Source organism: Chiloscyllium plagiosum, unplaced genomic scaffold (assembly GCF_037043375.1).
Source record: "Chiloscyllium plagiosum isolate Xiang-an unplaced genomic scaffold, Cpla_swu_hap1 HiC_scaffold_8, whole genome shotgun sequence".
Classification (NCBI taxonomy): domain Eukaryota; kingdom Metazoa; phylum Chordata; class Chondrichthyes; order Orectolobiformes; family Hemiscylliidae; genus Chiloscyllium; species Chiloscyllium plagiosum.
In genome coordinates this window covers 85397083-85415631 of record NW_028270146.1, presented here as the reverse complement: position 1 = coordinate 85415631, position 18549 = coordinate 85397083, and the positions used below count along the sequence as shown (strand labels likewise).

The following is an 18549-nucleotide window of genomic DNA, read 5'->3' as shown; positions in this document are numbered from 1 at the left end:
ACCCTGTGTGTGAAAAGGTTGCCCCTTAGGTCCCTTTTATATCTTTCCCCTCTCACCCTAAATCTATGCCCTCAATTCTGGACCACCCCAGGAAAAAGACTTTGTCTATTTATCCTATCTGTGCACCTCATGATTTTATAAACCACTTAGAAGATCTCCCCTCAGCCTTCGACACTCAGGGAAAACAGCCCCAGATTATTCAGCTTCTCCCTGTAGATCAAATCCTCCAACCCGAGCAACATCCTTGTAAATCTTTTCTGAACCTATTGTCAAACCAGCAACCAAGACTCAGGTAACCATCTAACAGCCAAGTGTTACATGTGTCCATTTTGGAACAGCCTATCTCTTAGCTGTTCTGTGTACTGGCAGCAGTTCCTGTACCTTAAATTCAGAAAAACACTTCTAGTCTTAAAGTGACCATACACTCTTTCGACTTTGTAATAATTAGCTAGCAAGTTCAAGACTTTGTTTATTTTGTTGCATTCACCATTTGTTGAGGCAGAGCAGAGTCAATGATTTGGAACCAGTGATCCTTCTTCAGAATGAGCTGAGTTGCTGTTGTGGGAATCTGGAGTCCCTGCACTGGCCAAATGACTGATGGTACTGTTCTATGGCTCCAGTTTTATTTGACAACTGAGGCAGTTATTACTTTTCACTAAATTCAAATTCTCACACAAAAATATCTTCATAAATAGAAGTATGCCAAACACAAAACCTATCAAAAGTGAATGTCAATAATATTGTGCTGAACAATACCTTCATGGTAGTTTCTAGATAAAAGCAAACAAGGCAATAATTCCTATCCAAGCAAATAACAGTCCACCAATTTGTAGATGCCAAGCCTATCAGCTGTAGGTTACACAAGATCTTTTGGCTCACCAGGTGGGATGAAGAGGTTCCCTCAGGTCCTTCCTTCACTTGACTGGAACCCTCCTTCATGAACCAGCATTGATTATTGATCACAGTGACTAAAGACTGCTAAAGGAGATGCTCAAAGCTTAAGTGTCTATTGAAGAGCTTGATATGGACAGTAGGAGGAAACAATGTCCACGTTCCTCAAGATTTTAAACAGTATTAACTTCTTCAATCTACCTTCATAATAAATGATCCTCATTCCTGAAACCATTCTTACATATCTCTTCTATATATTCTCCAATTCCTTCTCATCCTTCCTAAAGCCTGAGGCCAAGTCAGTGTCTTACATACATTCAAAATGAACCCCCTTTCTCACGTGCTCTATGTTTCCATTAATAAAGCCCAGGACATTATATGCTTTATTAATTGCTCTCTCAACCCTTCCAGCCCCCTTTGCTCTTGTATCCGTTACAGTTGTACCCTTTATACTGTCTCATCATTTTCTTCCCACCAAAATGAATCACCTCACATTCCTCAGTGTCAGACTTCCATCCGTCATGTATCCATTCCGGTAATTTACCTGGATACTTTTGAGGTTCCATACTATTCTTGGGGTTTGCAATGCTTTCAAGCATTGGGTCATCCACAATTTTGAATTTGTGCTATGTACATAAAACTCCAGATCATTTGTGTATATCAGGAAAACCAAGGGACATTTAGAAGGTACGTGAATAGTAAGGACTTAGAGGGAAATGGGACTAGTTCAATTTAGGATACCTGGTTCTACTTTGGAAATAGAACCAGTCTGACTCAAGTTTGGGATACAAACTCTAACCTCACACCTTTAATACATTATCTGAGCTGAGATGTCACTGTTTTTTTATAAAGCTTTAAGTTATCTCAAGAATGTGATTTAAAAGTAGTTCCAGGACTTACATATGAATGAACCGAAACCTGCAACCCATTCTAAAAGATGAAAGACTTAACAGTAATTTAGATTAGTTCACTGTACCATTTTAATTGCATGACACTGTGACTTTTTGCTATAAATTCTGTGTCTTATGATCCCGTCCCACTAGTTACCTGATGAAGGAGCAGCGCTCTGACAGCCGGTACTTCCAAACAAAACCTGTTGGACTATAACCTGGTGTTGCGTGATTTTTAAATCTGTACACCTCAGTCCAACATCGGCACCTCCACGTCATTCCTTGATAAAGACAGATCCAAAGTAGTGACATAAGCAATTATGCTGCTGCCTTGTTTTTAAATCCCTTTTTTGGGTTCTGATCAAACCTATTCCTCTTTTAATTACCCTTTTCCTATTTATATACCTATAGAAGATTTGGAAGTTTCCTTTAATGTTGGGTGCTAATCTCTATTCATACTCGCCTCTTCTCTTATTTGATTTCTCAGGTCCCCTCTTTACTTATATTCAGCTAGGAGAATATGAGGACTGTAGATGCTGGCAATCACATTAGAAGAGTGTGGTGCTGGCATTCCTGATGAAGAGCTTATCTTCGAAACGCGACTCTCCTGCTCCTCGGATGCTGCATGACCAGCTGTGCTTTTCCAACACCACACTCTTTTGACTCTTAACTTATATTCAGCTGGATTCTCAATTGTATTTCTACCTGATGTCTGTCATACCTCATAGAATTCTTACAGTGCGGAAGCAGGCCACTTGGCCCATCAAGCCCACACCAAACGGCCAAAGAGCATCTCACCCAGGCCCAACCCCCTACCCAGCCCTGCATTCCCCATGGCTAATCCACCCAACCTCTACAGCCTGAATACTATGGGCAATTTAGCATGGCCAATCCACTAACCTGCATATCTGTGGACTGTGGGAGGAAACTCACACAGATACAGGGAGAGCATGCAAACTCCAGTCGCCCGGGTAGAGTTGAACCCAAGTCTGTGAGGCAACAGTGCTCACCACTGAGCTATTATGCTGCCTCAAAATTATATCAGATATATCATAGCTGCCTGCCATTTTCAGCCCCACAACAAAACTGTCACCATTTACTAAAATTGCAATCCACATATAGAAGGATTATATTTAAAGATGCAGTGTAAGAAAACAAGGATCTATGTGTAGCTGAAAAACACTAACACAAATATCTAGGAACAAAACAGATAGTTTCAACAGTCTCAAATAATGAAATTTCAAACAAGTTCAGACAACTAGAAAGGTGACTGAACAGGATAATATTGAAGTAAATAAGATATTACATGGTAAGTTAAAAGAAAAGAACATAACTGCAAGGCAAGCTACCTTAAAAAGATAATAAGCACCAATTTACATTGCTGAAAAGATAATTGTGAATTGTGGGGAGAAATTTGTTCAGCCGAAGACAAATGAAATCTTAGATTGGACTTTTAAGCTGGGTGTGATTGGCTCAATCAATGTTCAACAGAAAGGTGGCTATTCTGAAAGATGTGACAGCATTTCCTTTCAGAGAGAATGAGAAACATGGGGTTGAGAGGGGGAGAGATGGTTTGAAGGGAGACTGGTGACGGGACTCAGGGATGTGGGTGGGGGGGGGGGAACAAGAATGGATTGGAGGAAGGAAACTTGCAAGAAAAGGTGCAAAAAGAAATTAACTTTAAATCGCACACATTGCGATGGGATAAAACATCAGACTTAAAATTTTTTAGAAAAGGTAGGAGATTGGGAAGGCATTGGGGGAAAATGGGGAGGAATGGAAAAATTGAGGTATGGGGTGAGGAGGGTTTAAATGTTCTGATGGCCAATTTAACAAAAGAAAGAAATTCTTGAGTTTCCTGTCCAAAATTTAGGACAGCTTCAGAAAACTTTTCATCAGTCTCCCACCCTCCCTCATACATCAATAACCTTACTGAAGAATACAGATTTTTTTGCAGAAATCATCAGCAGAAAGGATCCCAGATAGACGAGGCTCCACGTTCGCCGGTCCCTGCAGAAGCCAATCTGGATGTACAGAGGTGATTCAGCTAAACAGTCTCGAGCCATTGTCTGTGTAGAGGTCTGAAGAGGTTTGATCGATTCTTTGGTTGTTGGGCACTTCTTACAAAGTCAGGTTGGATTATGGATTTTTACAATGGGAGAAAATAAAATACTCTAAAACATAAGCTGCAAGACTGGGAACACGTACACAATTTTTTTAATAATGGCATTTATTGGTTGAAAGAAAGGGAGAGAAGAGAAAATTCATCTGATACCCTTCAAACAATATATATTGGTACAGTGAACATTTTGCATTGATTGCTGTTAAGCTGAAGATCTTCTGTTACTGCATTCTTCAGTTTATGATTTTATATTTATTCATTTATGTTAAATTAATAAAAGTCCAAAGGCATTTGTCAACCCCAGATATTTAGTTTCAAAGACTCAAGGACCAACACTAAAATTCAGTTTATCCTAAGGCACTTGAAAAATGGCATTCATACAGAAAATTTTGGATTTAATGCAAAAATGATTTCACCCCTCAATAAAATTGCTAAAGTGTAACTAGCAGGTAAAAGTTAGTTTTGGAATTCAGTAGCAAATTACAGTTTTTGCATTGCAAAACAATAGATTACATATTTAAATTTTGAGTAAAATATAATTATAAAAAAAAGGAAATCATTTATGACCAATTAACTGGATTAAAGTAAATCTGGAAAATGCAATTTATTCACTAATACTGGAATGCGAACACTGAACAGCTTCACAACTTGTTCTGATGTTCGAGATGTTTTCGTAGAAATGCCTGCACCCTTGGCCACAGATCTATCTGTGCCAGTGCATGTGGTTTCACTTTCCCTCCCCATACCACAGGCTGTCCCACCAATCGATGAAAAGAAGCGTAGCAAAATGGAAAATATGAGGGCTCCAGGAGATGGCCAGCCTCAGGATAAGTAATAAGTTCATAATTCTCTTTGCCATTTTCTTTCAGTTTTTTAACAGCCTGCTGAGCATAGAGTGGAGTTCTCCAATTCTTGTCATCTTCTCCAACCACAAACAAAAAATGGCCCTCAGCCTTTTCTATTGGGATAATACAATCCTTGTTTTCTTCCTCCATTGGGTCATTTGTCACCTCAGAGATATCGATCAGCTTGGATTCTAGAAACTTGACCCTTTCTATAGTAACACCAAGACCTGGAAGAGTGATGTCTTTGTAGTGCAGATTTCCCAATGTGTTTGCATTGCATCCACCGATACTAACTGCTGCTATCACATGTGGCAAAAACGTGGTCATCGAGAGAACTAGATCTCCTCCTTTTGAAATTCCTATTGCTCCAATTCCAGGACCCTTAACCTGGTAATAAAATGATGTAACTGTACTGTTTATACAGTCATACAGAAAAACTAAGACTCCTTAGACAAACCTTATCAAACCTATCATTGAGGAGAAGCACAGCAGACTGTATTACCTGTACGGTCCCTTCCAAGCCATTCATCATCCTAACTAGGAAATAAATTGATGTTCCTTCTCTGTCGCTGGCATTGCAGATCTACATGGACTGCAGCAGTTCAAGAAGGTCACTCATCACCACCTTCTCAAGGACTACTAGTGACAGGCAATAGTTGCTGTGCACAGCCATTAGTGCCCATGAATGAATACAAGAAAAATTTAGCAACATCCATTTATTCTTTATCTTGGGTAAGATTAGGTTTTATGCATGAGGAGCTGCAAAGACTTCTCCTCTGTGTGTATTTTATATTGACATTACAGGGGTATTGCAATTGCATTCAGGAGAGCAAGCATAATTTTCAACTTCCAAATCAATAAAGATTGCAATACGCTTACCTCATCCCAATGTTTTCTTTACACTCGTGGCCTTATCATTTTGCTCGTGTGCCTTCCGCGTTTGCGATCACATCCAAATAAAATAATTTTCTTAAAATTCTTTGTAGGACATTAGCATTGCTGGCTGGCCAGCACCTATTGTCCGTCCCTACTTGCTGTTAAGAAGGCGGTGATAAGCTGCTTTTTTGAACTGCTGCAGTTCATGTGCTATACGGAGAAAGCACGATAAATCTTATAGGGAGGAAGTTCCAAGATTTTGCCCCACTGACGGTGAAGAAAGGTGAACTATTTCCAACTCAAAATGATTTGGACGAGCTGGTGTTGGATTGGGTGGACGAACTTAAAAATCACATAACGTCGGGTTATATAGTTCAACACGTTTATTTGGAAGCACTAGTTTTTGAAGTGCCGTTCCTTCATCAGGTGGTTGCAAAGTACCCTACAATCACCTAAAGGAGCAGCGCTTCGAAAGCTAGTGCTTCCAAATAAACCTGTTGGATTATAATCTGGTGTTGTGTGCTTTTTAACCTTGTCCAACTCAAAATGATGAATGACTTGGGGAGGAACTTGGTGGTAATCCCAAGTAACTGTTGCCCTTGTCCTTTAAGATGGAAGTGGTTGTAGGTTTGGAAGGTGCTGTCGAAGAATCTTTGGTGAATTTTTACATTCAAAATCTACAGTATTTAAGCATTATCAAATCTCTCTCAATCATGTATCTTTTTGTGAAAATAAATTCAATTTTGTAAACTGCATATTCTGCAGTGTTAAATTGTTTCTCCTCCTTTAGCTCTCTCTAATCCTTTAATATCATTTTAAAAAATATTTAAAATTTAACCAAGTATAGTAAACCATATTTGGATGACACTTATCTGTTAAGTACTTGTGCACAGAAAAGGCATGTCATTGTTTATAAAAAGGATGACTCCTTCTTCTTTTGTCCCTCATGCTGTTATCTAGTTTCACATTGAATGCAACAACGGTTGTCACCTCAACTAGTCCTTGTGGTAATGATTTCAACATTCAAACCAATTTGTCTTCAATCTTTCTGAATGGAAGTTATACTAACCTTAGTAAAGTTTTGGTGGACCTTCCCCCATGCTTCACATGTGTCTCTGTGTTTCATAATGCTCAAGGCCTCGACATGATGGTTTTTTGAGTCATTTGGTGGACATGCTTGCAATAGATTTTCACCAAATTAATTGCAGCCATATCAGTCACTATAACTTTCACTGCCTTCAGGGATTTCAAGGCAAGTTCTAGAATCTGGCTTGAGGTTTTTCACTTACACCTCTCCTTGGAAAGTTTGACTGAAGGGGCCATTGGAGTCAATGGGTGAAATGATAAATATAGCTGCATTGTGTCTGAAGAGGGTAGCCTTATAGACCTGCAGTCTTCTCCTCTACTTTCTCATAAATTATTTTATAAAACTATTTTCTAAATCTCACCTTTGGATGGCTTCTCAAGAGGTTCACAGCTTCTTCGAAATATTCCAAATCAAGATTCGTAAAATCCTGTGGGAGGTCATCAAAGCCAAAATACCCTAAAGCCAGTGTCAGAAATCCATGGTTTGCCAAGAGACTAGCTCGATGTTCAACCATCCCACCAACTGACCCGTACAGATCAATGACCCCTGGAAATGGACCATCACCTGTAAAATTCAAACAGGTAAGTAGACTGTGTACCAAAAGGTGCCATAAAAATAACTCTCTAAACAAGTTGAATATTTCACTAAAACTCATTGTTCAAAGACTTGGAACTTGTACTTACATAAACTATTAACTATGCCAAAGCACTTCAGAAGAAAGGGGTTATGAGTGTGTGTATGAAGTGAAAAATGGACAATGCAGATGATAGAAAATGTGATTAAAAGTTTGGTCAGAGGTAGGTTTTAAGGAGGATAGAACTGAAGAAGTTTAGGCAGAAACTTGAGGAGCTTATAGGGTAGGTGTTAAACGCATAATCCTCACTTGTAGGTGAAGGAATGCGTAGTCTGGGTTCGGTCAACAGTCCAGGTTAGGATTGAAGAATTCTCAATGGTTGTGCAGTCCGAGCATTTGAGGGATAAGTGGAGGAACAAGGCCACAGGGGTGATGGTGTTTGGGACCTGATGTAGGTTTGAATTCAGGCAACAGACTTCCTTATGAATTCAAGATTATGGCAGTTGCAAGATATGATTGCTGTGCATGAGCTGCTTTGGAAGTTATATCTTGCAGAATTTAAAGCATTGGTGATATGTATTTCAGCAATAGATAAGCTAAGGCAGGAGCAAAACTGATGACAATGTTAAATGTGAAAGATGGAGGAGATGCAAGATCAAAAGTTAATTTATGGCTGAATTGGACAGTGAAGTTGATCATGTTGATCAAATCTGAGACAATGGGTGAGGGTGGAAAGGACTTTGCAGTAGTGGCTGAATGCAATGGTTTTAGTCTTACAATCTTTAATTGGAAAATTTTCTGTCTTAATCAGACCTGGTGTTTTTAATGCAGAGGTATGTACAGAATCAGAGAGGTGAAGGTAGTGTCACCCCCAGGTGGTGTCAGCATACATGTAGATTTGAACACCATGGTGCAGAATCTGCAGCAGAATTGACAATGAAACCATTTGTCTTCATTACTCCAATGACACATACTGAAATGCCCAGAACATGCACAGAAGAACAAATCTTGATGTCAGTAATTCAACACTATCCAACCTCCTGGTCTTCAAGTATGTCCAAGTTCTAGTTTACTTCATTACCCTCTATGGGCTTCCTCATAATTGGAAAGTCTGATAAAGGAGTCTGCAGAATTGGGATTTCATATTGACACTTCTGGTGATGAAAGAAACTTCTGCAGCTGCACCACATCTGGCCTTTCTCTGGGCACCTTAAATGTTGTTTGGCATAGACAGTTCTCAAATCATGCTGAAACAAATTTCAATGCTTGCCGGGCTGCAGTACTTCCTCAACCATGGGTGTGGTGTGCAGTGCAGAATCTAGTCAGAATTTTTATTTTGGGTGATATAAATCCTTTGAAATTGTAGCCATAATATAACTTGCACTAAGATAGTTCCCATTTGAAGATCTTCTTGACAATTGTGTAATCATCCTTACAAGAAACATAGGAGAAAGTGAGGACTGCTGGAGATCAGAGCTGAAAATGTGTTGCTGGAAAAGCGCAGCAGGTCAGGCAGCATCCAGGGAACAGGAGAATCAACGTTTCGGGCATGAGCCCTTCTTCAGGAAACATAGCCCATCTATCTAAGAGGATTTTTCTGGAGGATAGTGTTCATGCTGTTGAGCCCAGAATGATGAAAGGTCCTATTGCTTACATCAGTGAATTTATGTCTCATTACCTTGATATTTAATTTTCAGGATGAGTCAGGTGTCTTTGATGGAAGGGGTCCACAGCTTTCATCCAGCATCTATAGCAGACCCAGGATTCCCTGCTACGTAGCAGGGTGGTAAGGACAACAGGCTGGTAGAATCTGACTTTAGTGTTCAACTTAAGGTAATGCTGTTTATGGACAAAATGATCAGAAAGTTGGCTGTTGGTAGAATTTGTTGTGATAGCCCCAGGGAATACACTACCAAATTTAAGAATCTTCCTGCAGCCTCAAGTTTCTCCAGCAGATGTGCTGTTAAGGAAAATTGTCTATAGAAATCAAAAGAACAAGACTTTCATCTTTAGGCTTTGTTAAATGAGGTACAAATGAGTGTTTCAATCGTCTACTCAGTTCGTCATTAACTTTTGAACACTCTCACTGCCCTGAAGAGGCTATTAATTTTGTGGAAGATCAAACTTTCCATACTGATAAAACAAAATTACCCAACTTAAACAGAGTTTGACTGAGTGACAGGAAAGGAACAGCAACATCTGGGGGACTTGGTAGGAAACTTGCAGACGATGCTGTCAGTAATTGAGGTCAAAGATCTCGAAAATGCTGTCACAGGAGCCTGTGAGAGTTACTGTAATATGGAACACATTGCTGCCATTATGGATGAGTGGTGTTGAAGCTAAATCCATTCAGACAAGTGGGCAGGACTTACACTCGTTGCTTGTGCCTCAGAGATGAAGGATTGGCTTTGGAGAGTTAAGAAATGAGCTACTAATACAGGATTCCCAGGTTCTGATTCACATTAATTGACTTATAGGTATTTAAAACACAGAAAGAAGTTAATCAGTCCATTATGCCCATGCCAGTCAACAAAGATCTGACTACACAAATGCCATTTTCAGCTTTGGCTCATTGCTCTGGCAACCACAAATGAATACCTAAATACTGTTTCAAGGTTGAGTGAGTTTCTGACTCATGCAATGGGTTCCAGACTCCCACCGTTATTTGGATGAAAAGAAATCTTAACTCTCCTCTTTGCCTTCTACCTCTTACTATAAGTTTATGCCTTCTGTTTATTGACCCTTCTCGTATAGAAGGTGTGCTTTCCTTTCCAACCTAGATATGTCTGTAATAATCTTGAACATGTCACCTCTCAACCTTTAGTGCTCCAGGGAAAATAACCCCAGCCTATCCAAACTTTCCTCATAGCTCAGACTCTTCAGCTGAAGCAGCATCCTGGTAAGTTTCCTCTGCGCCCTCTCTGGTTCAGTCACTTCCTTCCTGTACGTGACTGGAACTGCACACAGTACTCAAGTTGTGACTAACCAGTGTTTTTACAGATCTAAAATAACCTCCCTACTTTTGATTTCTCTGCCTTAGCACTTCTATCCCACATGCCTTAACCACTTACTTACCTTGCCAACTTACAGAGTCATAAAGTTGTATAGCATGGAAACAGACCCTTCAGTTAAACTCGTCCATGCCAACCAGGTATCCTAAACTGAGCTAGTCCTATTTGGCAGCATTTGGCCTACATCCCTTTAAACCCTTCCTATTCATGTACCCATCCAGTTGCCTTTTAAATGCATAATTGTAACTGTCTCCACCACTTCCTCTGTTCCACACACATATATTCCATACATGTACCATCCCTTGCATGAAAATGTTGTCCCTTAGCTCCCTTTTAAATCTTTTCCTTCTCACCTTAAACCTATGCTCTCTGGCTTTAGTCTCCTCTACTGCAGACAAAAAAAGATGCTGGCTATTCACTCTATCGATGCCCCTCATGATTTTATATGCCTGTATGAATCACACTCAGCCTCTAATGCTCCATGGAAAAAGGCCCCAGACTACGAAGACTCTTCTGATAAGACTCTCCAATCCTCCCAACATTCTTGTAAATCTTTTCTGAACCCGTTCCAAGTTTAACAACATCATTCTAATAGCAGTATTCTAAAAGTGGTCTCACCAATGTCCTGTACAGCCGTAACATGACAACACGACTTCTATACTCAATGCACTGACTAATGGAGGCAAGCATACCAAACGCCTTCTTCACCACTCTGTCTACCTGCGACTCTACTTTCAAGGAACTATGCACCTGCACCCCTAGATCTCTTCATTCAGCAACATACCCCAGAGCCCTACAATTAACTGTACAAGTCCTGTCACGATTTGCATTACCAAATGCAAAACCTCACATTTTTCTATATTAAACTCCATCTGTCACTACTCAGCACCTTGGCCCACATCAAGCCCTGTTGTACTTGGAGATAACCTTCTTCACTGTCCACTACGTCACCAATTTTAGTATCATCTGCAAACCTACTAACAATGCCTCCTACATTCACATCTAAATCATTTATATAAATTACAAAAAAACAGTGGTCACAGTACGGAACCTTGCATCACACCACTGGTCACAGGCCTCCAGTCTAAAAAAAACAACTCCCCACCACCAGCCCTCTGTTTTTAGCCTCTAAGCCAATTTTGTATCCTATTACTTAGCTCCTCCAGATTCCATGTGATCTAACCTTGCTAACCAATTTCAGAGATCTGTGAATGTGCACACCAAGGTCCTTCTCATCTTCAGTATTTTCCAGGATCTGACCATCCATAATGTAATTCCTTGCCTTATTAGCTTTCTTAAAGTGCTTTGCTTCACACCTTTCTAGGTGAATTCCATTTGTCAAGGCTCTAACCACCTGACAGTCTGTTGATATTTTCTGGCTATCGTTTTCGCTAATTACCACCCTTCCAATTTTTATGTCGGACCCTTACATTTAAGTATAAATCATTAATGTATACCATAAAGAACAAGGGCCCAAACACTGAGTCCTGTAGAAGCCAATGGAAACTTACTTCCAGTCACACAAACATCCCCCTCAGATCACCCTCTGCTTCTTGCCTCTCAATCAATTTTGGACCCACTGTGCCAGGTCTTTGCTATCTCCTCCCTTGATACCTTCAACAGCCTGTGATACATCTCATCCGGTCTGTATATTTATGCACTTTTATGGTTGCTAAACCAATGAGTACTTTCTCTATGTTAATTTAAGTCAGGTTTAAACAAACATAAAACGCTGGAAAAACCCAGCAAGTCTTGCAACATTGTGGAGAGAGAAACAAAGTTAACATTTCCAAGGAGAAAGTGAGGACTGCAGATGCTGGAGACCAGAGTTGAAAAGTGTGGTGCTGGAAAAGCGTAGCAGGCCAGGCAGCATCTGAGGAGCAGGAGAACTGACGTTTCGGGCATAAGCCCTTTTCAGAAATGAAGCTGGTGTGCCAAGTGGGCTGAGATAAAAGGTGGGGGGGGGGGGGGTAGAATTTGGCCTCCTTCTTCAAAGACCACAATTTCCCCTCCGACAAAGTCGACAATGCTCTCTACCGCATCTCCTCCACTTCCCGCACCTCCACCCTTGAATCCTGCCCCTCCAATCACCACCGGGACAGAACCCCACTGGTCCTCACCTTCCACCCCACCAACCTCCACATACATTGTATCATCCTCCGTCATTTCCGCCACCTCCAAATAGACCCCACTACCAGGGATATATTTCCCTCCCCACCCCTATCAGCGTTCCAGACAGACCACTCCCTCCGCGACTCCCTTGTCAGGTCCACACCCCCCACTAACCCAACCTCCACTCCCAGCACCTTCCACTGCAACCACAAGAAATGCAAAACTTGCGGCCACACCTCCCCCCTCATCTCCCTCCAAGGTCCCAAGGGATCCTTCCATATCCGTCTCAAATTCACCTGCACCTCCACACACATCATTTACTGTATCCGCTGCACCCGATGTGGTCTCCTCTACATTGGGGAGACAGGCCGCCTACTTGTGGAACATTTTAGGGAACACCTCTGGGACACCCGCACCAACCAACCCAACTGCCCTGTGGCTGAACACTTTAACTCCCCCTCCCACTCCTTCAAGGACATGCAGGTCCTTGGCCTCCTCCATTGCCAGACCCTGGCCACACGGCGCCTGGAGGAAGAGCGCCTCATCTTCAGCCTAGGAACCCTCCAACCACACGGGATGAATGTAGATTTCTCCAGTTTCCTCATTTCCCCTCCCCCCCACCTTATCTCAGTCCCAACCCCCGGATTCAGCCCTCTTGACCTGCAATCTTCTTCCCGGCCTCTCTGCCCCCACCCCCTCTCAGGCCTATCACCCTCACCACCTTCCACCTATCGTATTCCCAGCACCCCTCCCCCAAATCTCTCCCCCCCCACCACCTCTTATCTCAGCCCGCTTGGCACACCAACCTCATTCCTGAAGAAGGGCTTATGCCCGAAACGCGATTTTTCTGCTCCTCAGATGCTGCCTGGCCTGCTGCGCTTCTCCAGCACCACACTTTTCAACTTAACATTTCCAAATCCAATATGACTTTTCAGAATTTCTGCAGTATTTTGCTTCTAACTAGTCAGTGTTTATATGGCTGATCCAGTTCAATTTCTGATCAGTGGTAACACTCAGGATATTGATTATAGCGGAATTCAGCCGTGGTAGTTGAATGTGAAGGGAACATATGTACCGTTTTACACTTTTGTGACAGAAGTACTATTTACCTTTTATTAGCCCATGTTTATGTCATGAATGAATTTGCTCAAGATGATTGCGCCTTGGACGTTCCCCTGAAGAGCTGCAACGAGACCCGGGCTGAGATTAGTGGCCTTCAACATCCACAACCATTTTACAAGGTAGGTGGTGTCGTCAAGGCAACACCACATGTTCCATAAACCCAATTCCTGATGCTCTGGGCAGTTACTCCTACTTCAGTTCTGAAGAAGGGTCACTGGGCCTGAAACATTAATTCTATTTTCTCTTCACAGATGCTGCCTGACTTGCTGAGTTTTCTAGCAATTTCTGTTTTTGTTTGAGATTCCTAGCATGTGCCATTCTATAGTTTTTTAAAAATACTTTTATTTAATCTCTGGAATGCAGCTCTTCTGAAGCTATTTCACCAAGACAATATTGACTTCTGGAACTGAGTGGAACCCAACCGAGCAGGTTATTATTATGTAATTGGAACGTGACAGCAGCTGCCATCCCTTTAAGGCTTAAGACGAGACTGATGAGTTGAAAATTGGCCACTTTGAATATGTCCTGTTCTGTGGCAAGTACATACCCAGGCAATTTTCTACATTCTCTGTCAAATGCCAATGTTGTAACTCTATTACATAGTTCAGTCATTGAACTGTCTTAGTTGTCATGACTTCTCAGCAAATTCAAAATGAATAAAACTAAAAGCAATCTTCATCCATAGAGGACAATGTGCCAAGCAGAACAATCAATACCAAACGTAAATGTAAATACTGTTGTGCTAAACAGTAACTTCAGGTCAGCTCACTTTCTGCAAACAAGATTACACAACAACAAAAAAAATCACAGCGATCGAATCAAACAATCTTTGACAGATCTGTACAGATGCGAAGAACAAAGAAGTGTTGCTGAACAAAGAGAACCTTGGAGTACAGGTTCATAGTTTCTTGAAAGTAGAGTCGCAGGTAGATAGGATAGTGAATAGGAGTTGGGAGGTCATGTTGCTGCTAACAAGACATTGGTTAAGCCACTTTTGGAACACCGTGTGCAATTCTTGTCTCCTTCCTATCAGAAGAATGTTGTGAAACCTGAAAGGCTTCAGAAAAGATTTACATTGATGCTGCCAGGGTTGGAGGATTTGAGCTATAGAGAGTGTTGGAGGCTGAGGAGTAACCTTATAGAGGTTTACAAAATCATGAGGGGCATGGATACGATAAACAGACAAGGTCTTTTCCATGGGGTGGGGGAGTCCAGAACTAGAGGGCAGAGGTTTAGGGTGAGAGGGGAAAAATATAAAAGGGACCAAAAGGGAAACCTTTTCACACAGAGTGACTGTATGGAATGAGCTGCCAGAAGTGGAGGTGGTTGGTACAATTACAGCATTTAAAAGCATCTGGATGGGAATATTAATAGGAAGGAGAAAGTGATTACTGCAGATGCTGGAGATCAGGGTCACGAGTGTGGTGCTGGAAAAGCACAGCAGGTCAGGCAGCATCCAAGGAGCAGGACAGTCGATGTTTCAGGCAAGAGCCCTTCATCAGGATTAGTTGAATAAGAAAGGTTTAGAGGGATACGGACCAAGTGCGGACAAACGCGATTACAGTAGGTTAGATATCTGGACGGCATGGACGAGTTGGACCGAAGGGTCTGTTTCCGTGCTGTACATCTCTTATGACTTTATTAGCCTCAAACCTGGGAGGAGGGGGGCTACACAGGATCTACTGCCTCACCGGGTGGGATGAAGAGTGTCCCTCGGATCCTGCCTTCTCTGACTGGGATCCTGAGCAGCCCTTCCTTCATGAACCAGCGCTGATTGATGGCGGTGGCCAGAGGCTGCGCTGGGAGCTGCCCGAGGCTCCAGTGTCCCTCAAAGATCTCGATGTGGACGGACAGGGGAGAAGTGGCGACGTCCCTCTTGACCAGGCGAGTGAACGGAGTGACGGGGCTGAGCGACCAGAAGAGGCCCATGGGCTGGACGCCGGTGTAGTGTCCCCCCAGGGAGGGGGAGTGAGCCAGGTCGAGCTGCCCGCGGGGGTCCGCCGTGTAGAAAGCGGCCGAATGGAAAAGCTGCTCCTTCTCGTCGCGGAGCCAAGCCTTGAGGGTGACCTGTTGGAGCGGGGAGAGGCCGCTCACTCTCACCTCGAGCGGCTCATCGAACAGGCACCGGGGGCTGGGCTGGAGCTGGATGGAGACGGACATACCGGCCCGGGGATACAGGGGGAGGGTGAGCGGGAGCGGGAGCCCGGCCCGGGGATACAGGGACACAGCCCGGCGGAGGCTCCCCGTCAACATCATCCTCTCTTCTGAGCATGTGCGTGACCCCTCCCTGACCCCTTGGACACAGCGGCTCCCTGCGGCCGCCTCGTGCAAACGCAGCCCGCTGCAAGTCCCAGGTGATGTGAGCAATCCATCATGTCACAGCTAGTTTCTGGATCAGTGGTGCTGGAAGAGCACAGCAGTTCAGGCAGCATCCAAGGAGCTTCGAAATCGACGTTTCGGGCAAAAGCCCTTCATCAGGAAAACAGCTAGTAGCTAGCTCAGGCACAGATAGAATACTGAAGTCAGGGAGTGCTGCTAGCCACAGCAGGTCTGGCAACTTCTCAAGAGAGGGAAAGGCAGAGCTGAATCTTATAGCACCTCACTGAGAAGAAACAAATGGGTCAAACTTAGAGATTTGTTGGCTGCAGACAATTTATCTGGATTTTGATTTGTGCAGGTTAGGAAACTGGCCAAGCTAAATTGCCCATAGTGTCAGATGCATTAGGGTCTGGGTGGGTTACTCTTGAGAGGGTCGGTGTGGACTTGTTGGGCCAAAGGGCCTATTCCCATACTGTAGGGAATCTAATCTAAAAAACTATTAAGTGATGGTGTTGGGCAGTAGGTAGGATTTCTTTTGTCACATGTTTTGAAACCTTTCAGAATGTGTTATGTGTAAAGAGCTTGGTTTTTTTTAAAAAACGTTGTGTAATAAACCTCTTTGTTTTTATTAAAACCAAAATTGCTTTGGTATGAGAAAGTTTGAGTTATAAAGAAAGACTGGGACTTTTTTTCGCTGGGGCGTAGGAGGTTGAGGGGTGAACTTTATAGAGGTTTGTAAAATACTGAGCAGACTAGACTGAGTTAATGGTGGTTGTCTTTTCTCTAGGATGGGCAATATGAAGACTAAGGGCACATTTTTAAGGTGAGAGGAGAGAGATTTTAAAAAAGACATGATGGGCAATTTTTTTTACACAGAGGGTGGTTCACATGATCTTCCTGAGGAGGTGGTGGATGTGGGTACAATTGAAATGTGATTTGGATAGGTATATGAATAGAACTGTTTGGAGGGATATGTGCCAGAAGCAGGCAGATGGGACTAGTTTTGTCTGGGATTATGTTCAGCATGAACTGGTTGGACCAAAGGGTATGTTTCCATACTGTATGATCCTATTGCTCTATGTGCTTACATTTCAGTGCAAAAAGCCAGATTTCATTTTGAGATCTGAGCTGTCCAGGAGTAACATCTGCTGGGTTCATAACAAGTGGTGGCTCTTGCTGGGATCAGAATTCATTGAATCTAAGGCATTGGGGGGGTGGGGTGGACTATGTCTCTTAAAGAAACTGGTGCATGATGGGAATGGCTGTGTTGTGGTGATTGCGCAAATTTTGAAAATCGGTTTGAATGCTGCTAGGAGCTTTCTGGAAGTAGAAGACATAACAGCGAATTAGTTGACATTTTTGACAAAGGCTAAATTGAGAGAATTAGCAGATAAATTAACGGTAGAAGTAAAAGCAGGATCTCATAAAGAGGAGATGCTTCTCTCATACACTCACACGTACACACCCACACATGCACCCACTCACAGGCTTATACCCCTTTACACTCACACACGTACACATACACACACTCTCTCACAGACACTCATATCCCCTCACACAAACCCACATGCACACACAGGCACACACATATAAGTTTGTGGGTGAATTTGTGATTGCAGAATTATATTTTAGTTTGCTCAAAACCTGCATGAATCCATGTAAGATTCTGTAAATCTCTTTTTTTAGAAATAGAATCAGTCTGAACATTAGGGCACACTCACACAGGGCACCTCACACATTCAATGCATTATCTGAGACGACATGACACCTATTGTTAAAGTTCACTTGGAAATGGAACTTTAAAAAAGAAGTTTCGGAATTTATATATGAAAGAACTGAAACCAGCATGGTCATTCTAAGAGATGAGAGGCTGAACAAACAATCAAGGTATTTTTCAATGTATAATTTCAGTTACATCATACTGTAAACTTTTGCTATAAATTCTGTGTCTTACGTTCTTATACTCCACAACCACCTGATGAAGGAGCAGCGCTCCGAAAGCTAGTGCTTCCAATTAAACCTGTTGGACTATTACCTGGTGTTGTGTGATTTTTAACTTTGTACACCCCAGTCCAACACCGGCATCTCCAAATCATGACTATTCAAGATTAGAAAGACAATGGAACAAGTTGAAAACTTCTGCTTACTAATGATACCAATTGTCTGACGGGTTAATAAAGAAGAAAATATTAATTGGAGATATACATGGAGGTTAAAAACTAGTTACAGAATTTGATTAAAGATTAACCTAGTAAATGAAAACAAAACACAGTTGGACTAGAGAAACAAATTCTTATAGAAAGAATTGATTTTAATCATTGGAAATGACGGGGTTCAACAATACTGGACTTATGGTGAAGGTGGTGAAATGGCCAGTGGAAATAAGTAAAAAGCTGAGATGTTACAGCAGGAACATCCTGGCTGTGTTGAGACTTGATCTCAGACCCATAGATTTAGGCAGGAAGAGGAAGAGTCTACAAAACAATGAGATAGCTTGAAAATTCAGTTGTTGGATATAATTTTCCAAAATTTAAATAAAAGGGATGCAGGTAAAGAGAATGATGCTGACACGTTTATTCAATCTTCTTTAATGAAAATGCAATGAGTGGATAATGAATTGAAAGAGTAATACCAAATGGCCTACTCAAAAACTGAATCAGAATCAGTGCCTGAATGTTGTTACTTGAAAGGCAAAATATT

General features: G+C 42.1%; 1 protein-coding gene across 1 annotated transcript; it reads right to left on the bottom strand.

The window, feature by feature from the left end:
• Window positions 1-3781: 3781 nt before the first annotated feature.
• Window positions 3782-15796, bottom strand: LOC122553780 (acyl-coenzyme A thioesterase 1-like). The gene is made up of 3 exons (XM_043698092.2): window positions 15222-15796; window positions 7073-7275; window positions 3782-5135 (listed from the first exon to the last, which is right to left on the bottom strand). The coding sequence occupies exons 1-3, from the start codon at window positions 15784-15786 to the stop codon at window positions 4545-4547; spliced, it is 1359 nt and encodes a 452-aa protein (XP_043554027.2). The 5' UTR covers window positions 15787-15796; the 3' UTR covers window positions 3782-4544.
• Window positions 15797-18549: the final 2753 nt, after the last annotated feature.

Bases quoted from the DNA above. Each gene is read 5' to 3' on its own strand.
- LOC122553780 (XM_043698092.2), bottom strand. From the start codon at position 15,786: ATGATGTTGACGGGGAGCCTCCGCCGGGCTGTGTCCCTGTATCCCCGG. The intron at 7,276-15,221 runs GTGAGGCAGTAG...TGAATTTTACAG, and splicing joins GACACTCTTCATCCCACCCG to GTGATGGTCCATTTCCAGGG. The intron at 5,136-7,072 runs GTGAGATTTAGA...TTTTATTACCAG, and splicing joins TCTTGAGAAGCCATCCAAAG to GTTAAGGGTCCTGGAATTGG.